This window comes from Protomyctophum parallelum (genome assembly GCF_964188405.1).
Source record: "Protomyctophum parallelum genome assembly, chromosome: 22".
Taxonomy (NCBI): Eukaryota; Metazoa; Chordata; class Actinopteri; order Myctophiformes; family Myctophidae; genus Protomyctophum; species Protomyctophum parallelum.
Window position 1 is genome coordinate 20972497 of NC_139714.1, and position 24197 is coordinate 20996693.

Here is a 24197-nt window from a genome sequence, read left to right on the forward strand (position 1 = left end):
GTGTTTTAACTAAGCATTATGTTATACTTTAGCTATTGAAAAATAGCAGATCTACAAGCTTGTATAGGTCTGCTATTTTTGAGTGGTGCAACCACTCCTACAACCAGCTTGCAATGTCCTCGTACCTGTTTGTGTGTGTGTCTGTGTGTTTGTTTGTTTGTGTGTGTGTCTGTCTGTGTGAGCATGAGTATGTGACTTAATAATAGCAGTAGGGGGCGCCAGAAACAGTGAGAGGGGTAGTGACTCTAATGAGAGAGAGTGAGAGAGAGAGAGAGAGAGAGAGAGAGAGAGAGAGGGGGGGGGGGGGGGGGGAATTGCACCACTCAGTTCACACGTGTGTGATTTTTATTTTATCGTGAAAATGCGGTACAAATCTTATATATAAAAAAATATATTCTTTAGAGCGAACGTTTTTTAATTTTTTTCGACGTCGGGCCTAAATGGGTTATATAGTTACTGTCCTACCTACCATAAAGCATTCAGTCAGTGGACACTCTCCTCTCCCCCCATTGCCCAGCAGCATCACCTCCTACCAGACGCTGCCCAGGAACATGCCCAGCCACCGGCCCAGCATCGTGCCGCGCTACCCCGAGGGCTACCGCACGCTGCCCCGCAACAGCATGATGCCGCGGCCGGACAGCGTGTGCAGCGTGGCCGGCTCGCCGTACGACCGCGCCCTCCGCCCCGCCTCCACCGTCAACGCCGCCGCGGCGGGCGGCGTCGACGGCGCTACGCTCAGCACGGCGGAGAAGAGACGGTCGATGCGAGACGACACCATGTGGCAGCTGTACGAGTGGCAGCAGAGGCAGGCCTTCTCCAGGCAGAGTCTGGCTCTTCCTTCAGGTACGTGTACAGTATATATGTGTGACGTATAGTAGGAGGAAGTCTAGTTAGCAGGCATAGACATCAAAAAAGAGAAAAACCTTCCAAGGAAGGGACTGCACGATCCAGGGAAGACGGACAACTTACTGCATCAAACTTATTTATTAGCACGACGCGTTTAGCCGTGAGCTTAGCACCTGACGAAGCTCACGGCGAAACGCGTCGTGCTAATAAATAAGCTGTGGCACAGTGCCACTGTGTTGCCACTGTGGCACTCCGTCCAACATAAATATGAATGTCCATGTCATGGCTGTTATCCCCACAGGGGCAGGCCACTATGGCACGCTGCCCAGCACCAAGACCATGGGCAACATATCGGAGCATGTCGCCGTGGCCCACTCCATCCCCACCTCGCCCTCCCACGGCTCGCTGGCGCTCTACAGCACCTTCTCGCCGCCGCGCCAGCAGCAGCCGCCCCACAACCCCAGCGGCGGCCACTCCGAGGCCTCCTCGCCCGTCTTCAGGGGCGACGTCATGACGCTGGACCGCCGACACAGGACGCACATCGCAAAGGTATATAACCGGAGCGGGGCACATGACTCGTCCGTCGTTCGATCGGTTGCTTTTCCGATCGATCAAGTAACCAATGAAGCACTTACAATTAAAGGAGAATTCCATGCTAGAATGCTTTCTTACCTTTCTTTGTAGTTGTTACGTCCCCACCAAAGAGGTCCAGGTGTTCTTTTGTGCAAAAGCTCCTTATTGGCTATTTCCCTTACCATAGGCGCTCAATTAATTGAATGGGAATTGAATGGGGCTATGGGGTGTTGTGCTAATTCGCTTATTTCCATCAAAATAAGTAGTAAACTGTGCCGCTTGCGATATTATTTACATTATGAAGAGAGGATATATACAAAAAATATATAATTTTGAGCGATGGAAATAAGCGAATTAGCACAACACCCCATAGCCCCATTCAATTCAATGCAATTAATTTAGGGCTTATGGTAGGGGAAATAGCCAATAAGGAGCTTTTGCACAAAATAACACCTGGACCTCTTTGGTGGGGACGTAACAACTACAAAGAAAGGTAAGAAAGCCTTTTAGTATGGAATTCTCCTTTAAGCGTTGTTTTGTACTTAGCCGCACAATGGTGTCATGCAGAGAGAGAGAGAGAGATGATTAAAAGTTTGCTCGGAACTGAGTGGAATAGGTCAAATGAAATTGGACTGAATTGAGTTCCTTTTTTAAATAAATCAAATCCAATCAGTGTGAACTGAATGCATGTGTGTTCCATCTCTGTCCTGCAGTATGGCTACCCACCTGACCGCCGGTCCATGCCAACTGGCGTCCCACCACAGACAATCACCCCACAGACACTGCAGGGCAAGACGGTACGTGGCTCCACAATGTTGAATGTAACCCTTCCCTTTTGGGGTTTTCAGTCCATTCTAATTATAATTTTGCCGAAGACAATTTGAACATTTTACAAACCAACAGGAAGATTAATTAATTAAATGAAGGGACTTGCTTCCATTGTTCACGCGCAAATAAAACACGAATGCAGACCCCCCCCGAACCCCCCCCCTCTCACACACACACACACACACACACACACACACACGTCTCTTTCCATATGATTATGTTCGATAATTGCTCTCTCCATTTTCCTATCAGCCCATTTATTTGCTGCCGCTGTTGTTTCTCTCAGCAGCTGTTAGTCATCAACAACCCCCTTGTCCTCGTTCCATTTCACCATAGCGCAAATGGAATTGGCTTTGCTTTTCCTGCAGCGTATTCGTATACATATACTGAGACCAACAACAGTTGTTGACGTGAGAAGGCTTTTGGGATCCTTTCGGATTTTTTCTTTCACTATTCTGATCCCTTAATGACTTCTACATTTAAAAAAAATTAGGAATGCAAATGCAATGTCAATGTAATTTAGTAACACATGGATGAACACAAATTCAATACAGTGTTGATTGCATACATATTATTGTAGTGGTTCTCAAGGTGAGGTCACGGGACCCTCTGGGCTACTTGGGGGGTCCAAGTGGATCCTTAGAGGTGTGTGACTTTGAAAGTGTACAAATGGAACCAAATGTATCCTTACAGGTCCATATTTGTACACACTCAGAGTTATGGTGGTCCTTGAAATAAATAAAAACATGTTTGAGAACCACTAGTGCAATATAGGCTCTATCTATGCATATAGCCGGGAAGCCAGCCATCCAAAATTTGTGAGGGCCTGTGATGTCATAACATACTTTTTATTTGTATTTTTTCTTTTTGGTCATTAACCGATTTTGGGGCGGGAACCCCTTTTGGTGTTAGCATTATGTTATGCTTTAGCAGATCTACAAGCTCATAGCGCGCCACCGAGTGGCGCGCTATGAGCTTGTAGGTCTGCTATTTTTGAAAAATCGAAGAACGACTGACATAGAAACATAGCTTTTTCAGAAAACTGTCAGGATGTAGAAGACATTTTTAGAATCTGATCTCAGGTCAAAATGGGTTAAGGTCCACAGAATGAGAGGTCTGCTCTGCCGGTAATATTGCAAAAAAAAATTATAGCCATTTTTATATAACCCACCATAGACAACCAATATAAGGCAAAATGTCATCTGCAGTCACTGCAGGGCCAGACGGTTCGTGGCTCTACAAACTCCACTCTGTTGAATGTAACCCTTCCGTTTTGGGGTTTTCAGTCAATTCTAATTACAATTTTGCTGAAGACGATTTGAACATCATACAAACAACGGGAAGATTAATTAATTAAATGAAAGGACTTGCTTCCATTGTTCACGCGCAAATTAAACACGAATGCAGACCCCCCACACACACACACGTCTCTTTCCATATGATTATGTTAGATAATTGCTCTCTCCATTTTCCTATCAGACCATTTATTTGCTGCCGCTGTTGTTTCTCTCAGCAGCTGTTAGTCATCAACAACCCCCTTGTCCTCGTTCCATTTCACCATAGCGCAAATGGAATTGGCTTTGCTTTTCCTGCAGCGTATACATATACTGAGACCAAGTAGCATGTGACATGTCAAACAAGATTCTGAATCCATTCCAAGCATTAGTTTTGCATGAAAAACACTACTTGGCCTAAATTCGGCCATATCCACTTGAACTCACATTTGTGATTTCGGCTATGGCCGGCCCGTTTTAGGCCACGGAGTGTTTTTCGTGCAAAACTAATGCTTGGAATGGATTCAGAATCATGAACCCCTAGTTTGACATGTCACATGCTACTTAAAGTATGATGACATTTTGCCTTATATTGGTTGTCTATGGTGTGGTATACAAAAATGGCCATAACTTATTTTCCGCAATGTTTCCGGCAGAGCAGACCCGTCATTCTGTGGACCTTATTAATGACCAAGTGAATAGAAAAAACACAAATAAAAAGTATGTCATGACATCACAGGTTAATCCTTAACCGTTGATCGAGCTTTTGGGCCTGTGGCTCCCCGGCCAACACAGAATAACATAATACTTCCGGGCTCCTTCCCTACTTTCTTTTACTGTTACTGTTGATACCAAATTAAGGCTCTGTTCCATTTAGTGTACAAACGTTTTAATTTCAAGGACCCCCATAACTTGTAGATTATACAAATGGTTAAGGGCCATTTGGAACCCACTCAAGGACACTTTGAGACACACTGGGGTGGCAGAGTGTTTCCAGTGAGCCAACACGCACACTAGCAGCACCCTGACTCTGTTTGACCAGAATGGAACAGAGCCTTCATTAGTATCATCGGTAACACCTGTGAAGGAACGTATGCATATAGAGCCTGTTGTATAGCAGACGTGACGTCCACACATAACTGTACCAGCTCTGACAAGTGTGACACCGGTTCCCGGAAAACGGTTCCAAAATGTGACGGAACCGGTTCCTGGGGTTCCTCACAATGTTGGATCCGGTTCCTTTCCTGTTCCATCCTGGTTTCCGGATCGCGACGCTAACGGTGAGACTGTGTTGGCGGCTCTTTCTTATGTCCTGTGTGTGTGTCGCTGTGATGACGTGAGCAGCCCGAGGAGCTGACCCTTCTGCTGATTAAGCTCCGGCGGCAGCAGGCCGAGCTCAACAGCATCCGGGAGCACACTGTAGCCCAGCTAATGACCCTGGGAATGGAGGGGCCCAACCCCAAGGTAGCAACCCACACATAGCACTGCCCCGCGGCGGGGGGGATGGGGTGCATCCGACATACTAACAATCCGACAGGCATTGGTTTCCGACACACGGACTATACCCCAAAACTCAAACCCTAAACCCTAACCTCACAGGAAGCCACGGGTTAGTTGTAACCTGCCACACATGTCTGGAGCGAGCCACGTGTTAGTTGTAACCTGCCACGCATGTCTGGAGCGACGGTGTTATGTCGGACTATAATGCCTGTCGGACTGTTGGTGCGTCTAACCAGCGTATGCACCCCGCGGAAGGGAGCGCCGTGGGGCGTGCTTATATGTGTCAGTGTGTATGTGTCTTTGGTTTTGTGTGCAACGCCTGCTCGCACGTGTGTGTGTGTGTGTGTGTGTGTGTGTGTGTGTGTGTGTGTGTGTGTGTGTGTGTGTGTGTGTGTGTGTGCGTGTGCGTGTGCGTGTGCAGCCACAAGCTTGTCTGGCATTAGCCGTGGGTTGATGGATGGAACGCGGATGGGTGGGTGTGCTCGTTGGAGGTGTGTGTTGTACGTGTGGGCACGCTGGTGATGAATCACTTCGCAGTGGGTGTGGACTGTGTGTGTGTGTGTGTGTGTGTGTGTGCACGCGCGTGTGCATGTACCTTTGCATTACGTCTATCCCCAGCCTGAGGTGTGTGCGGTGCGGCGAGCATGCATCCCAGTGGATGCACTGTGTGTTTGCTGCTCATATCTGCTTCTCCCAGTCAACCCCCTGCACCTTGAATTAATGGCCTGAGCCCCGACGCAGCGGTGGGCTTCGCTTGTTTTTGTGTGACCCAGATCTGTTTATAAATGAAGATTATTAAGATTACATTTTACAAGCCAGCGATAAAGACAAATCAAACATGTTGTACATGTTGCATGATGCATTACAGGTTTGAAATTTATATTTGTGTGGCATTCAGGATTCCAGTATTTTTACTGTACAGCTTTTTTGGTGCAGTACTGCATGAATCTCACATTGCTCGCTTGCTGCCTCCCAATTCATGTAACGTTTTTTGGGGTTTACTTTCAAGAAAGAGGGAAGTTAGAGTATGTGGTTTGGTGTGTGGAATCTTAACCAATGCCATATTATGATTTTGCATGAGGCGCCATGGGCTTATTCTCCTAGTGTTGCTGTGATTAAATATTTGACATTCGGAGACACAATAGGCAAGTGATTAATTGAGTTATGCACCTGTGTGCATGGTGTTGCCTCCCTTTATATCCTTCGCTCTCACACCAGCCTCTCTCTTTCCCTTTAACCCCTTTCCTCTCCTTTTCTCCTATTTTAACCACTTAAGCCCCGTTTCATACATTAAAATGAAAAACAAAGCGAAAATAGCTGAGCTACAAGCTCACAGTCACTTCTTGAAGTGACGTGCTAGCTTGTAGGTCGGCTGTTTTCGCTATCGTTCGACAAATTTGTACGACAATAATAACACACCCAAAATAGGGACACCGGGGTTAAAGTGGTTAGCCTCTTCCCTCCTCACTTCCCTTTCTGCTTCGGTCTTTCGCACCTCCACATCTCTGACGTGTTCTCTCCTTCCTTTGTGCACCTTCCTGTAGACTGAGGTTCTTTCGCATCACCTCCAGAGGAACCTTGTTTACCTGGACAGCCAGGTGAGATTCTCTCTAAAATACTGTTTTCCCCAGCTGTTTGTATCCCTATAATATAATAATATAATAAGGTTCCCGACCCTTTCTGTCTCACAGCCCACTTGGAAATGGCAAAAGTGTTCGCGGCCCACATGTTGAGAATCGCTGCCCTATACTGCTTCCAAAGGCCGCAATCTAAACGACGTGTTGGAACTTTTTAAGAGTTCGTTTTCACTTCCCAGAAGTGAAAGATATTCCACTGTATTTGTCGTCGCCTGTTGTTTTGTTACTGAGGGCTATGACCAAATGTCATAATGATTTGTTCATCACATAACCATAGCATAGCCCATACTGTATAGGTTTTTCACAGTTACAAGTCCACCGCAATTTTTACTTGCACTGATTGGATCTGCTACTGCTGTATTAGCCATGGGGCTGATAACAGTTATCGACCCGTGATTAAATCATGTAGGTGAGCCTGTGCCGCTGATATTATTTACAATATACTGTGTTGTAATTATTACACACAATTAAATCTGAACAGCAGAACATCAGAATCCCAAATCCAGTGGCAAAGGGATTTTACATGTACCACTACCAGCTGGATCACACAGCAATCTGTCCGCACACTCACCCCTCCAAGATTATAGCGCACACACCCCAGTAAGCTTGGCTCAGCCACTTTAGATACTTTGTGTTTAGCACTTGCCTGGGAACTCCTCAAACCCTGAATACCGTCGGTGCCATGTGAGTTCTGTTGAATATACACAGTATAGCCTTTTGTTATCTGGGGTGAAATGTGACATTTCACTGAATCCAGAGAGATTGAAAAGTGCTGCATTTTTCTTCATATAATACTGATTGTTTCTCATCTTTTCACGTTTATTTCCATTTAAAAAGACGTACAGTCACTATGCTTGTTCCTTTCCTCCACTACTGAGGCTCTCTCCAGTCATTGGGTTGTTGTAGTCTCAACTTCTGCTGTGCTTAGTTAGTCTACAGTCATCGGTTTGACAGAAATGCATTCAGATTCACACTCGTTCCAGCCTACAGTGGAACAGAATCTGGCCTCATTGTGCATGGCCATACATCATGTAAAGATGGTTCCTCTTGTGTCTGCATTTCTAATAATCCGCTTATGTACAGTTCAATGAAAGTTACAGTATGTAATAATGAACTGCATAGTGTATGCTACTACATGCATGCTGTTGTGGGTAATAAAGCCAAATGTCCCTTAAGGCGAACTCTACTTACAGTATTATGCAGTGTTGCATGTATTCTGGGCATATATAGTGCTAATCAGCCTTCTTAGTGTCAGATCCTTGTATAATTATTACACACAGGGCCAACATACTGCTGATACAGGTGAAAATGACACTGACTTAATTTAGTTAATCTAATACGTTTGTCTTTCTTTATAAAATTGTATTATCTGTATGGTAATGTTAATACAATATACATTATACAATTGGGGTATTTTAAGTTGTATTGGTCTCCCTGCTATTCTGTTGAGACATTCAGTGTGTCTACGTTGGACACGCATTTCAAACATTCAATTTCTCCCCAGAGCAAGCAGGCCCCAGCTCCTTGGTAAAATATGTCAGCACTTGTGCAGGAGGTTCAAATCCGGGGCAAACAGGACAGTCACAGAGGATAGCTTTACGCTCATTAATGTTAATTGGGCACAGCCGAGCCGGATGCAGCGGAGGTTTTCTGTCCCAAAACCTGCTGCTCTGATTATGCGTAGCGACAGAACTCTGTGTGCAGAGGGCAGAAAGTTTCATGGACGATAAATCCGTTTTGACGGTGTGCTCAGCAAAGCACACAGACTGGTTCAGACCTGTGATGCAATGGCTGGCGTCAGCAGGCTCCTGCCTGCCAGTGTTGGAAAAAGTACTTACATTTTTACTGCAATGTAGAACTACTCCGTTACGAATAAAAGTCTGGAATTATTTTTTTCTTGAGTAAAAGTAAGTATCAGCATCAAAATGTACTTAAAGTACCAAAAGTAAAAGTGTACACATTATGCAGAAGGTCTCATTTCAACGTTACAATAGCCGATCTACTAGCTCACAATGTGTCGCATCGTGAGCTTGTAGATCTGCTATTTTCTTTTCTTTCTTTTTTTAAAGATATTTTTTGGCATTTTCTTTTTACCGCTAAGCCGGCCCAGCCGCCCAGGCCAATAGATATTAGTAATATAAATTGTAAATACTCAAGGATACAAATCCCTCAAAATGGTACTTAAGTACAGTACTTACAGTAAGTAAATGTCTTAGTAACGTTCCACCACTGCCTGCCTTGAGTTGACACTCTAATGCTACCGGTAGAAGTTGTGTGTCTTCCTGCATGCCAGAGTCGGGTTCCTGTTAAAAATGGACGGCGTCATCCCTCGCGGTCTGCGGTGTAATAGCGAGTAAATAAGACAGCTTAAAGGCTATATACCCTAATCCTAGAAGGCATCTAAATGGGCTGTTTATTTTTGGACCGGAGGTTAGAATCCCAATGCATTATTCAGTGTGGATGAGCGAACGGCTGAGAAACAGACAGATTAAGCTCAGTTCATGCGAGCATATACATGCCACACGTTGTTGGCTTATAGGGCGGTTCGTGTCGGCATAAAGTGACAAGAATTGAAAGGCTTTTTTTCACTTGAACCAAGAAACCGACGTTTCGACAAGTAACTGCCTTCTTCAGTATTTCACTGTAACACAATTCTGTCGGGCGCACTCTGGCTTTTGTGTACGTGGGTTCAAGTGAAGTTTGAAGTTCAATGGGTTTATAATAGGAAGGGGGCATGCCTGATTAAATGAATATCAAAATATTAAATCAAGCAACTTAAAAAAAAAGTGCCTGGGGTATTCACAAAAGCCTGGGTGGCCAAGTGTTTAAAAGTGAAATACCCCTTGAAAAAGGAGAGGTCCGATGCAAAACGGTTTAGCGAGACTTTTTCATGTAATTGTGATTAAACATTTTATGTTTTTATTTGTAATCTCCAAAGACTTGTTCCGGGAATTGATTATACCAAAGTTAATTGATAAAGCGTGGGTATTTATTAATGTATTTATTTGGGTATAGAACGTAGCTTAATCATGCAGAGCTTTGGCAGCTTGAAAAATACATTCCGTTCTCGCGGCTAACTGTCGGATATTGCCATTCCTTTTATCAACAGGACCATCTGTCATTTTGACAATAGAAGCCACTCTTATCAAGATTGATTCTCCGTAGAGGGGCATCCCTTTGATATGCTGCATTTAAAGTTAATCTTTTAGTAGCCATTTGGACATCAGTGGACCTCCCCTAAATGCTGACTCTGAGTTTCCCCTTGGTTCTTTTCATGATGGATGAGTTCGGTAATCATTATTAATAGGCATTCATTATACTTGAAACAGGGATGGATTGCTTTCATTTTCGACCCTGTTGAAAGGGATACAAATTTGCTTTACATGTGCGTTTACAAATCCACGAAAGTCATAAACTGCAGTAAAATCCTCTGTAAAATTCTTAGTATTAATGTAACTCAGAGAGACTGAGGTAAATTAAAGGAGCACTTCACCCATTCTCAATCACATCTCGAATCTTCTTTTGTATAATTGGTTCTCATTAATGCTCATAAGATGCCACAATTTGTAGTCTAGTCACTCTAGTGTTTCATTGGTGGTCTAGCAGTTCATAAACCTGCCTACCAATGACATCATCGTCGAGGTAAGCTAATATAGAAACTACAGCCTTTCTGTTCCTGGAAAGTTAGCATGGTGTAGAAGGCATTGTTCTTGCAATAATAAAAGACACAAAACGTTTGAAATCTTGTTTTAAATGACCAAACCTGACCACTAATGTCACTGGTAGGCTAGGTTTCTGAAATGTCCTCAGCCCTCGATACTCTGAGACAAACGATTGCTTAGAATGAGCAGTATCTATATCGAGGACCAATTGTGTGAAGATTGGTTGAAAATGGTTGAAGTAGTCCTTGTAAACAAGATAATTAACCGGCTATCGGTTCAATGCTCACAACCACAACAGTCATCAGTGGCAGGTTTCCTTTTAGACCTCATCCGTATTATGTCCAAAACCTTTGCTGCTTTCGGCAAAGATAATTGAGGTAGAGCAAAAACTGAAAAGTTACTGTTCAGCACTTTTGGAAAACAAAATACATGTACAGCATGTGACTATTAGTGCATATAGAACAAGGTAGAATGTCAAAGAGTCCAGGGCACATCATTGTCATGTCCTAATTAGCTTCAGCCTACACCTTTTTTGGTCATAACAATGTATCTTTATTTATAACATTAGTCCATTTGACATAATGAGGTGTCCAAGATGCTGGAAACAGGGGAACGGGGAGAAGCATAATGCTTATCGAGCCCTGTTTAAATTCAATTAAATTGTTAGTGTTTACGACATAAATTTAATTAAATTGTCACAGTGTCACAGTGTTTATATAGCACACTTCAAAGTATACAACATTTTCATTTTTTTTTTACACACACAAACACAGCATAGCCTCCCACACACACACATGACCCTCTATCTCACGCGCACTCACGGCCTCTCTCTTTCTCTCATGTGAGAGTCAGGATAGCGAAGAGCCATACGGAGCTGGAAGTATGATAATTACAGTTTCTTGTTGTAAATGTAAATTGTATTTTGTGTCATTTTTCCCTGCCCTGAGAGGGACTCCGCTCAACAAAGCATGGGGTTTAAGCATGGTATATAGCGCCGCGGTCTCCACTGTGTTACCATAGCTCTGTGTCCTCTTTTCCTTGGCGCTCCGCCAGACGAAGGAGAATGAGCCCCTAATCTTCATGATTCACACTATGATCGAGAACTCGGCGCCACGGCCACAACTCTACCAGCAAGTAAGGTCCCGGGGCCGGGGTGGTCTCCCATGGCCGGGGTGGTCTCCCATTCAGCTTCCTATACAGTCTGTCCTGGATGCTTCCATCGAACACCTTGACCTGATGAAATCACTTTCATTAATATATCTTTGAGCTGAAGATTAAAAAATCAAACAGACAATAATTGAGATATTACAAAATTAGATGATCCAGGGTTTAATCCACTTACGACCTGGTGTCCTTATTTTTGGCAATATACATAGTTGTTTACAATTTACTTTTCTGTGCGACACCATCATCCAACAAAGTATACCAATGGCAGCCCAATGACCAAATTTGGTCACACATCGGTCACAAGTGGTTAAAACAACCCAAATTACTGTCTATATTGAGGAAAATGGCCAAATCAAAGCAGAAAAGCTTTGAACAAAGAACTCTTGTGTTTGTAGTTGGAGTCGACTGCATGTGAAGCTGAATCAAGCCCCGTCCCCAGTCCTGGGGGGGGGGGGGTCTATCTGCACCCCCCCCCCCCACCCCCCTGTACCCTACCACCACCACTGTGCCACCTCATCATCAACACCTCTCGTTTCATCACCACCTTGGATGCAGTCAGCCGCTTCCCCCGGTGTCATCACAACATGCTCTCAACGTGTTCCAACCCATTAAGACGTGAAGCAGACACTAAAAATGTCAACAAAAATTATATATCTTTTTGGCCGCCGACCCTCATCTCAAAATATGTTGTTCCAGGGACACCCCCCCCCCCCCCCCCCCCAAGCAAAGAGTTGTGTTAAAATAATTTATAACGATTTTCATTTTTCACAGCTTTTCAAAAACAAAATAGCAGCTCTACAAGCTCATAGTGCGGCCCAAGGTGACGCGCTGTGAGCTTGTATATCTGCTATTTTTTAATAGCCAAAGCATAAAATAATGCTTTTTTTTTTTTTTGCTAAGATGACACGGATGCTTTCCCGGTCTTAATGGGTTATTTTGCAGTCGTGAAAGAAGTACTCTGATTGTTTTTTTTTTACTTGAGTAAAAGTAGCAATAGCTATAATATAAAATGCAAAAGAAGTGTTTGCATCAAAACGTTCTTACAATTCTCATTTTTTCCAAATTTGTCAAACCTTCTGGAAAGTAGCAGATTACAAGATAGATCGGCTATTTGAATAGCTGAACTATTCAATAGAGCTAAGTGGTTAATGTATGGTTTAATTAACTCAATGTAAAGTAACTTCTAAATAAAAATGTCAAATCATTTGTAGTGGAGTACAATATGTACAATATGTATCTATCTCTGAGAAGTTGGTGGAGTTTATTTATTAAGTATTGACAAATAGAAATGCTCATGTAAAGTAAAAGTACCTTACATTGTACTCAGTAAATACACTCCACCACTGTTCATTTGCCTTGTTATTGTAGTAGTTGGTGTTTTTGTACATTGCATTCCATTGCTTCTTGTTGGAAGTGACCTGGAATGTGCATGGCTTGTGACATAATGCCATGATTATCTCCCATCATCGTCACTTGTCACTTTTGGTGGGTTAACGTCCTGTAGTGTACACAGTTCATTGTCCACTGTAACCACTCCAGTGGTTATTTAAAGCTAAATGACACTTTGGTAGAGGTTTGGGTTGTTTGGGTAGACACACACATAAACACCAATAAGTATACAGCTTTGGTTAGAAATTGATATTCAGAAATGGTCTCATCGTTGACTTAACATTGCATAAACAAAAGGCAAACAAAGCAAATTCAAACATTACACATCTTGATACAGCAATTGGAAAATCTGGCTTTTGTGTGTTACTGTACATAATTAAAAGACGGAGTGACTTAATTTTGGAATATATGTTTCTAATCAACGGAGCTAACCATTGAAGATATCTGACCAATATTACAACACGAACCTCTAACCCATGTGTCATTTTGTTGTAACTTTGAGAGAGTACAAATGTAGCCAAATTACATTTATACACTCAGTTACACCTGGATACACGCTCAGATTTATTACTGTTGGATGTCATTGTTTCCATCAGCCCAGTGAATGCACTTTGTCCTCCACTGATTGTCTTGTTTTTAGACAGTTTGTCTGCTCTTAATGCTTCAAATCATAGAAATCTGTCTTTTTTAATTTAATGTTCCTCTGTATTGACCGTTTTGAGAGTTCATCGCTCACGCCGTCACATTTTCCCGGAGCATATAAACCTAATCGGGATGAGTGTAAAATAACTCGACCGGGGGGACTTGTCCTAGCCTCGCATATAGCCAGCCTTCATCTGCCTTTGCAATGCATATTGCCCCGGGCAGATTAAGTCTGGCCCCTCTCAATTGAGGGAGGACTTTTCGGCCAAAGTGTTGACGAGCCAAACAGATTTGTCTGGAACCAGGCTATAACCAACCAAGGCCCCAGTATGCAAATATGGGGCGGGACATTGCAGGAAAGATATCTAGTGCCGAGATGGACGAGACTATAATATCCACGCAGTGATACAGTATTGCCACGCGAGGCTAGACTTGTCCTACAGCCGTGAGGATTTTTATCAGCTGTGGGAGGTCTTCAAATACACCAGACACATTTTGTAATTCAGAATTCAGATGTCAAAAGAGGAGTGCGTGCATGCATGCATGAGTGCGAGAGAGAAAGATCAATCTAGGTTCTAGTTTTAGTCTGGGTCTCATGATTTATTTCAGTTTACTTCAGTTTTGCTGTCGAGACAGTCTTTAGAGGAGAGGAGAGGAGAGGAGAGGAAGAGAGTAAGAAAATTACTAAGTCGGTCAATAGCATTGTCTGACCATACCCATTTCCATGAAACCTTGAAACCTTTCTGGTAGAGATATGGAAGTTAACTTTAAATGGTAAATGGGGCAGTATGTTTTGTTTTCAAAGAAAGTGTTGATTTTCCCTTCCTAAAATAACACATGCTATCTTGTCCTCGGACTACCTGTGACTACCGGCGACCCAGTGGGAACCATTCCATGTTATCCATCCTGTGCACTGAATGTATCAGCAGCGCATATTGTGTTATTTTGTCGCCCCCTGCAGTTCAATGTGTGACGGTGTCCGTGTGTCTTTCAGGTCAGCCCGGAGGACTACAGGGAGGGCTCCGCCTCCTTCCCAGCCCAGCGCACAGAGGAGGTCGACGTTGATGTAAGACCACTGAGACCAGTGTTCATTTTGACAGCCAAATGTTGATTTAGTTTTAGTCCTATTATAGTCCTCTGAATACAATTTCTCATTTAGTTTGAGTCTAGTTGTATCTACAGTTGGTGTGTGTGAAAAAATATATATATTTTGGTAGGCCTTGATGGAGTCACAAATGCCTGATTTTACACTTATGTAAACTTAGATTGCATGCTGAAAGTAGCCGGTCTGCTGCGACGTGCTTGATCTGGATCTGCTATTTTCAGAACGCAACCAAACATAAAATGACACACACACACACACACACACACACAAATTCATGATTTGTGTGTGCGTGCATTTCAGACCAAGCTGAGCAGACTGTGTGAGCAGGACAAGGCAGTGAGGATGCAGGAAGAGAAACTACAGCAGCTACACAGAGAGAAGGTACAGGCCGCTCGCCCATTTTCTCTCTCTCTTTCTCTGTCTCTCTCTTTGCTACTCTTGTCTTTTATGCTGAGGAGTCACAACGTGTAATTAGTCCTTGTGCACGTGGCCATGTGTGATTAATCATACCTCTGCATGGGTGAGCCTGTATTGTACTGCAGGTCTGCTCATCTGGGGTGTGTGTGTGTGGGTGCGCGCGCGCACACGCGTGTGTGTGTGTGTGTGTGTGTGTATACGTGCGCGAATATAACACTGAAACATTTCAGATGACTCAGATATGACCGAAGCTAAATGGAATTTCATTCAAAAGACCAACGACTGAAAACATAACGAAATCAAAGTCGCTGACTGTCGGAAATGGAAATGGCCAAACGACACCGCTCCTGTTTCCACAGCACACGCTGGAGACGGCGCTGCTGTCTGCCAGCCAGGAGCTGAGCGAGCAGAGCGCCGCCAACCCCGCCTCCTCCTCCACACCCTGCTCCGCCGCCATGCAGAGCCTTCTGCAGCAGAGAGACGTCCTGCAGAGCGGACTGCTCAGCACCTGCCGAGAGCTCACCAGAGTCACCACGGTGAGACGCACGCACGCACACACGCACGCACGCTGCGCACACTTTTCGGTGGGAACTAGAGCTCTTGCCGGATCACCCGCATCTGAAAATACCCGACCAGGACCGGCCGAGACCGTGTACGTGGTCGGATGACTCGGATCCATGTTTTATCAAAGTCACTTGGGGGGGCCTGGTTGGTATCGGTTCTATTACCTCGGAAGGTCCGGGTATATGTAAGAAAAGTGTCATGTGGGGTGGTGGTATTTAAGTACATTATATTGTAAAGTGTCATTGGGGTGGTGGTATTTAAGTACATTATATTGTAAAGTGTCATTGGGGTGGTGGTATTTAAGTACATTATATTGTAAAGTGTCATTGGGGTGGTGGTATTTAAGTACATTATATTGTAAAGTGTCATTGGGGTGGTGGTATTTAAGTACATTATATTGTAAAGTGTCATTGGGGTGGTGGTATTTAAGTACATTATATTGTAAAGTGTCATTGGGGTGGTGGTATTTAAGTACATTATATTGTAAAGTGTCATTGGGGTGGTGGTATTTAAGTACATTATATTGTAAAGTGTCATTGGGGTGGTGGTATTTAAACTCATTATATTGTAAAGTGTCATTGGGGTGGTGGTATTTAAGTACATTATATTGTAAAGTGTCATTGGGGTGGTGGTACTTAAGTACATTATATTGTAAAGTGTCATTGGGGTGGTGGTATTTAAGTACATTATATTGTAAAGTGTCATTGGGGTGGTGGTATTTAAGTACATTATATTGTAAAGTGTCATTGGGGTGGTGGTATTTAAGTACATTATATTGTAAAGTGTCATTGGGGTGGTGGTATTTAAGTACATTATATTGTAAAGTGTCATTGGGGTGGTGGTATTTAAGTACATTATATTGTAAAGTGTCATTGGGGTGGTGGTATTTAAGTACATTATATTGTAAAGTGTCATTGGGGTGGTGGTATTTAAGTACATTATATTGTAAAGTGTCATTGGGGTGGTGGTATTTAAGTACATTATATTGTAAAGTGTCATTGGGGTGGTGGTATTTAAACTCATTATATTGTAAAGTGTCATTGGGGTGGTGGTATTTAAGTACATTATATTGTAAAGTGTCATTGGGGTGGTGGTATTTAAGTACATTATATTGTAAAGTGTCATTGGGGTGGTGGTATTTAAGTACATTATATTGTAAAGTGTCATTGGGGTGGTGGTATTTAAGTACATTATATTGTAAAGTGTCATTGGGGTGATGGTATTTAAGTACATTATATTGTAAAGTGTCATTGGGGTGGTGGTATTTAAGTACATTATATTGTAAAGTGTCATTGGGGTGGTGGTATTTAAGTACATTATATTGTAAAGTGTCATTGGGGTGGTGGTATTTAAGTACATTATATTGTAAAGTGTCATTGGGGTGGTGGTATTTAAGTACATTATATTGTAAAGTGTCATTGGGGTGGTGGTATTTAAGTACATTATATTGTAAAGTGTCATTGGGGTGGTGGTATTTAAGTACATTATATTGTAAAGTGTCATTGGGGTGGTGGTATTTAAGTACATTATATTGTAAAGTGTCATTGGGGTGGTGGTATTTAAGTACATTATATTGTAAAGTGTCATTGGGGTGGTGGTATTTAAGTACATTATATTGTAAAGTGTCATTGGGGTGGTGGTATTTAAGTACATTATATTGTAAAGTGTCTTTGGGGTGGTGGTATTTAAGTACATTATATTGTAAAGTGTCATTGGGGTGGTGGTATTTAAGTACATTATATTGTAAAGTGTCATTGGGGTGGCGGTCGCAGGAGTTGGAGCGTTCCTGGAGAGAATACGATAAGCTGGAGACGGACGTCACGCTGGCCAAGACCAACCTCCTGGAGCAGCTGGAAGCCCTGGGCAGCCCGCAGGTACTGTACTCGCACACGCACACGTACACGCACACACGTACGCACGCGCACACACACGTACGCACATGCACACACACTCACACACACACGCGTGCGTGCACAAACACGCACACACACACACACACGCACGCACAGTCCCATGATAGGGCTAATACACTAAAAAAGATAATTTCATAGAAATGTTTAGAAGACTCGGTCTGTGCTTACATGTGTACCCTTCTGTGTCCGTCCACTTCCGTGTGCGTGTGTGTGTGTGTATGGCTGTGCATGAACGTGCACCTCTCAGACGGAACCTCCGAGTCAGCGGCACGTGCAGATCCAGAAAGAGCTGTGGAGGATTCAGGACGTGATGGAAGCTCTGGCCAAGAACAAGCCGGAGAGGAGGAGCACGGACAACAGTGAGCTGACAGCTGCTTTAAACCTTTCTGACCTGAGATCAGATTCTGAAAACGTCTTCTACGTCCTGACAGTTTTCTGAGAAAGCTATGTTTCTATGTCAGTCGTTCTTCGATTTTTCAAAAATAGCAGACCTACAAGCTCGTAGAGCTTGTAGGTCTGCTATTTTTCAATAGCTAAAGCATAAAATAATGCTAACACCAAAAGGGGTTCCCGCCCCCAAATGGGTTAATATGGAGATTGCAGCCAGTCTCTCTCTCTCTCTCTCTCTCTCTCTCTCTCTCTCTGTGTGTCTGTCAAGGACACTCTGACTAAGACACATGAGTTGATCGACGTAATGGCTGTTGTGGAGATTTGATTTACGACCTTTCGATTACTGGGTGTACTGAAAGCACTCTTCCAAACCTCTACCCCCGCATGCGTGAGTGTACAAATGGTCACCTGAAAAAAAGGGGGGAAAAAATTGCAGGTCTTGAAATGTTTTTTCTTTCTCAAAAGTACTGCATTCCAAAGTCATTAAAATGTGAATTGATTAACTACAGATCGCTGCCCGTTAAATGGTTCTTGCACGTGTTTCGGTTATCAAAGACGGAACGGAAAAAAAAATTTACTTCCATTTTTCACTCTTGTCTCCCTTTTCTCCTTGTCCAACAGGTTTTCCCCCTCCCAAGCCCCTCTCCAGCATATCAAAGAATGAGGTATGTAAGTCTACAGAACCCATTAAGGACGGACGGCCATTTGTGTTATGTTCACTTCTAGTTCAATTATCAGCACTTCAACGCAAGTCTGGCCAGGAGTTTTTTTTTGTGCTTAAGAAGGGAATGAGGGAAGTGTCATCTCTTGCTAAATCCTACAGTATATGTATTTACGGTATATATGTATTTATAAGTATTGTTCGTGAACACACACACACACACACACATGAAATTAAATGCTTGTTTGGAAACCCGCCCGGCAGGCAGTGACGCTGCCGGCCCTCAGTCCCCTGAAGGAGGGAGGCGAAAGCGTGCCCCCTCGCCCGCCTCTCCCCCAGTTCTACGACTCGTCCGAGCGGCCCCCTCTCGTGCCCCCCCTCCCCTCGCACCCTGGCGGGCGCCTGCCCTTGCACGCGCACCGGCCCGTCGAGGACCGCAAGGCCGCCGCCGGCGGCTCCAGGAATGGAGCGCACAGCGTAAGAACTCGCTGGCCTCTTATACCCCCTCCCCCCACGCCGTGTCTCTCCTCATTGGTTCAGCTGTTTACCCCCTCCATGACATGTCACCTCATTGGTTCAGCTGTTTACCCCCTCCATGACATGTCACCTCATTGGTTCAGCATTATACCCCCTCCACGACGTGTCTCTCCTCATTGGTTCAGCATTTTACCCCCTCCACGACGTGTCTCTCCTCATTGGTTCAGCATTTTACCCTCTCCACGACGTGTCTCTCCTCATTGGTTCAGCATTTTACCCTCTCCACGACGTGTCTCTCCTCATTGGTTCAGCATTTTACCCCCTCCACGACGTGTCACCTCATTGGTTCAGCATTTACCCCCTCCACGACGTGTCACCTCATTGGTTCAGCATTTTACCCCCTCCACGACGTGTCACCTCATTGGTTCAGCATTTTACCCCCTCCACGACGTGTCACCTCATTGGTTCAGCATTTTACCCCCTCCACGACGTGTCTCTCCTCATTGGTTCAGCATTTTACCCCCTCCACGACGTGTCTCTCCTCATTGGTTCAGCATTTTACCCCCTCCACACCGTGTCACCTCATTGGTTCTGAACTTTTGGTTGGATTGCTGACTTCACCCCGTTAACTGGGCCCGCTGGACCTATATTTCAGTTTGGGGTTTTTTTGTTTCGTTTTTTTGTTTCGTTTTTCAATCAAGCTCAACAATCGTTTGTCATTTTCCATGCTGAAAGTGCATGGAAAAATGACAAACGATTGTTGAGCTGAATTGAACTCCAAACTTCATTTGGAGTTTACTTTGACTACGTCTAACCCTAGTTTGTGTTCTTGAGAGTGTACCATATTGTCCATATTCACTCAGCTTTGTTTTAACCCTCCTCCATGCTTCGTCCAGATGTCACCATCGCATGCCTACAGTGTTGCATTCTGCCCCATCCTGGTCCGTACAAGTGGTTGTGCAATGTATATGGCGTGTGTGCGTGCGTGCGTGCGTGTGTATTTGTTTAGCGGGGGTACAATTTACAGGTGTGTGTGCATGCGTATTTCTGTGACAGTGTATTTTTGCTAATATGCATGCATCCTTTTTGCATACAGACACGTTTGTGCGTGCGTGTGTGCGTCCGCGTCTGCCTGTGTGTGTATGATGCACTACAGTACATGCGCGTGCGTGTGTGTGTGTGCTGACCGGCAGTCTGTCTTGTCCCACACCCCCTGTTGCGTCACACAGCAGGCGCCGGACTATCGTCTGTACAAGAGCGAGCCGGAGTTGACCACTGTGAAGGAGGAGGGGGACGAGGCCAACGGAGAGGACAAGGACAAGACTGCGGACCCCGCCGCCGAGAACAAAGACACGTCCATGTCCGCTAAAGGTGCTTCAACGTTGAACTCGACGTCTCACACCTTGACGCCCATTATAAGAACCGGAACGCATCTGCGCCACTTTAGCTTTGAACCGCTTTATTTTAAACTTTTAGGGCCGTTGGAAAAATAGCAGATCTACAAGCGCTTAATATCGAGCATTGTGAGCTTGTAGAAAAGAATGATCCACGTTTGTCTGTGCTCTCCCTAATAGAAGCAGTATAAGGAATCAGGAATTGACCAAAAAAAGCATGCGTCTCCCTTTCAGTGACACATGGCATTGTAGCGTAAACTAATCTAGGGTATGATGTCACTAAAGTGGTGTATTTCGATTGGGCCTTTTGACTCAAGTTTCTGGAAGAAACCAAAAATACACAGGGAAGACATATTTGAATATTATAACCACACCTGGGGGGTGTATTACTATTCTAGTTTAATGTTAACTCCATAGACAAAAAGCCCGGCACTCCATCTTCGACGTCCAATTCAACGTTCTGTTCCGCTCTGTCGTGTTCCGTTGCATTTCTAAATGTACGGCTGACGGCGTGCCCTGCTCTTCCCCAACGCAGTGCCCTCCTCCTACCACCCCGTGGGCATCGTTCAACCCAGGACCAAATCTCCCATGAGCCCCCCCGAGTCCTGCACCATCGCCTCTTACGTCACGCTGAGGAAGACCAAGAAACCGGAGGCCAGATCGGTAAGTGGGCCTCTAGTACAGTGGTTCTCAGCCAGTGGTCCGGGGACCACCAGTGGTCCTTGAGGAGGTTCCAGGTGGTCCCCAGCTAAATTATGGAGAGTTGGTAACCAATTGGGCCCTCATAGATCTTTAACTCATGAGACCGTACATTATTTTACGCTCTCAAGAGTTAAATTATTGTTAAAAGTCTACATTACTTAATTTACAAGAAGTCTAACTCGATTAGAGAATGTAGAAGAATTGCTATTTTGATCAACATTCGCCTGTTATCTCTCCTATGGTACCAACATCAATACAGCATGGAATTGTGTTTACATTAACTGTTACGTTTAATTTCATAAAGGAAAGCAATGGGGCCTTGGTAATGGCGGAAACTTTGCTTAAATTTGGAGTCAGTCATGCATCATCGATCGACATGATTCGAGTATTTATTTGCATGTTGGATGTCTGTACAGAAATGTCAGTTTTTTTACACTTGGATTCACAGTTTTTAGAAGAAAACAAAACAGGATACAGTATGCCAATGATCACAATCTATTCTAGGAGATAATTGGGCTGTGGCACAACAAATTTTAATTCAAACCATGCACGACTCGGTTGTTCCAGAAGCAATATCTTAACCTAAAAAATTTAAAAAACGTCAGAGGGATTCAGTTTTTGGGGGAGGAACAGCGTCTGGGTTTATTGCATCAGGTGTGGGATGACTTTAGAGCTTGTCCACATAGGATCGGCCGCGCAGTGCAGCGGACCAGACCGGAGCCGGGGGGGAGAGGGAGGTGGGCCGGGCCCGGATGAGCGTGGAGGAGCAACTGGAGAGGATGAGGCGGAACCAGCAGGCCGCTCTCCGAGAGAAGAAGACCCCGTCTCGGTCGCCCTCGTTCAACAAGGACAACCCGTGTGTTGTATTGCAGGTATAAACACACACACACACACACACACACACACACACACACACACACACACTGTACATACACGGGTGTATAATGCTACCACGTCATGGATGAAATAATGATACGTAGCTTGCGGAGTTAGTTCAGTCACATTACTCGAGCGGCTTCATGCTGTGCTCAAGGGCACATATACTCAAGGGGTTAATACGCATTACTATGTGGGTGTATTCAGTGTTTGCCCACGTGTCATTTGTTGATGTGGCAGTCAGCTGACTAAATGTGTGTGTGTGTGTGTGTGTGTGTGTGTGTGTGTGTGTGTGTGTGTGTGTGTGTGTGTGTGTGTGTGTGTGTGTGTGTGTGTGTGTGTGTGTGTGTGTGTGTGTGCGTGCGTGTGCGCTACATGAATTCATAACCTTTCAACCTGGTGTCCCTAAACAAGAATTGTTGCTGCCTTATATCCCATGGCTGAGAGGTCAGCTAGAGGCAAAGTGTGTGGTTGCCTTAAAACGAGGCAGCCAATCAGGACGATAGGTTGTCAAATGTCAGTACAGCCAATGAGAAACATAGGTCTCTCAACTACAGCAAGTGGGCGTGAAAGAACCGAAAGAACCAGCTGTGCTTACGCAGCAGCTGGTAAAAAATGTCAAACATTAATTAATTAAATTAATTAATACATTATTTAATTTTTCACCAAAGACGGAGTGCCTTGGATTATTTTCTTTTCAAGTCTGCAATTCACATTTTGACAAGCAGTACTACTTGGAGGAAGGATACCTTTTGTCTATATGGTTTTACCTGCATCACCAAAGAGCACCCATCTAAGAGCCACTAACAGATCCCTGCAGCGCTTCCATTCCTCTATTTCTAAATGACTTTAAAGGCATTTAAAAGCTCAAGCTTGCTCTTTTGAAAGTGGACACATTGATGTGTGTCTCTCCAGAGCCGTGTGCAGGTTGAAGAGACGTCCTCGGTAGACCCTACAGAGCTCCAGGCTGCTCTCCAGAGCCGTGTGCAGGTTGAAGAGACGTCCTCGGTAGACCCTACAGAGCTCCAGGCTGCTCTCCAGAGCCGTGTGCAGGTTGAAGAGACGTCCTCGGCAGATCCTACAGAGCTCCAGGCTGCTCTCCAGAGCCGTGTGCAGGTTGAAGAGACGTCCTCGGCGGACCCTACAGAGCTCCAGGCTGCTCTCCAGAGCCGTGTGCAGGTTGAAGAGACGTCCTCGGCGGACCCGGCGGAGCTCCAGGCTGCTCTCCAGAGCCGTGTGCAGGTTGAAGAGACATCCTCGGCGGACCCGGCGGAGCTCCAGGCTGCTCTCCAGCAGCTGGAGCTGAGCAGAAGCAGAATCACAGACCAGGATCCGGTTCGGACGGCCAGTCCTCCCGCCGAGACCGACTGTAGTCCCACGTCCGGACCGGGAGACAGACAACGGAGTGGAGTGCAGGTTTGCACACTATTTATTTATTTATTTATTTATTTATTTATTTATTTATTTATTTATTTATTTATTTATTTATTTATTTATTTATTTATTTATTTATTTATTTATTTATTTATTTATTTATTTATTTATTTATTTGCGTATAAGTACACTTACTTAAAGGTATATTCAGTGATTTCACTTAATTAATTTAATTCAAATATCTGTTTTGATAATCCTCTCTACTATAGAGTGCGGTGACCATATAAGGAGTTCCTCCCTGTCCCCCGTTAACCCCTGGGGTAAAAAAAACCCCGTAGGTTTCTATTTTGCCTATAGGGCCCAGCCTTCATCCAGTCAGGATAGAAAGGGGCCTTCCTCCAGTCATGATCGAGCGGGAGCGGGCCTTGGTGCACGTGCAGAACCTGAGTACCATTTCCACCACCGATCACGTCATTGTGCGTCTGTTTCCTTTGGAAGGAGCAGGAGGTGCAGAGAGATGAAGAAGCAAAGCCAGACGAGCCCCAGGAGGCGGCGGAGTCCGAGGGCGACAGGACGAGTCCCAGCGAGGAGGCGCAGCTCTCCCCCGTGGCCACCAGGCGGCACTCTTTAGACAGGACGAGGCCCAGCGAGGAGGACGCGCTGGCTGAGACGGACAGCGCAGACGACGAGGTATAGGAGACAAACCCGGTATCGCTACGGACAGACACATTTATGGCTCTTTTCAACTACAAAGTATGACCCAGAACGTTCCAGAATCTGAAACCGTTGTAGTTCTCAGCAGTGGT

At 44.6% G+C, this 24197-nt stretch overlaps 1 protein-coding gene across 11 annotated transcripts in view; it reads left to right on the top strand.

Annotated features, from left to right (window-relative positions):
- plekha5 (pleckstrin homology domain containing, family A member 5) overlaps positions 1-24197 on the top strand; it is a 243472-nt gene that overhangs the window by 213800 nt on the left and 5475 nt on the right. For 5 of the 11 annotated variants that reach the window (XM_083758115.1, XM_083758120.1, XM_083758121.1 and 2 more), the window contains 16 exons: positions 518-843; positions 1148-1395; positions 2133-2216; positions 4866-4985; positions 6566-6619; positions 14513-14584; positions 14924-15004; positions 15400-15576; positions 17377-17478; positions 17765-17876; positions 18529-18572; positions 20275-20416; positions 20975-21102; positions 21828-22013; positions 22933-23433; positions 23890-24081. In XM_083758115.1, the coding sequence (XP_083614241.1) occupies positions 518-843; positions 1148-1395; positions 2133-2216; positions 4866-4985; positions 6566-6619; positions 14513-14584; positions 14924-15004; positions 15400-15576; positions 17377-17478; positions 17765-17876; positions 18529-18572; positions 20275-20416; positions 20975-21102; positions 21828-22013; positions 22933-23433; positions 23890-24081 (2569 nt within the window). The remainder of the gene's footprint in view (positions 1-517; positions 844-1147; positions 1396-2132; positions 2217-4865; positions 4986-6565; positions 6620-14512; positions 14585-14923; positions 15005-15399; positions 15577-17376; positions 17479-17764; positions 17877-18528; positions 18573-20274; positions 20417-20974; positions 21103-21827; positions 22014-22932; positions 23434-23889; positions 24082-24197) is intronic. The other 6 variants (XM_083758118.1, XM_083758122.1, XM_083758117.1 and 3 more) reach the window with 4 other exon arrangements.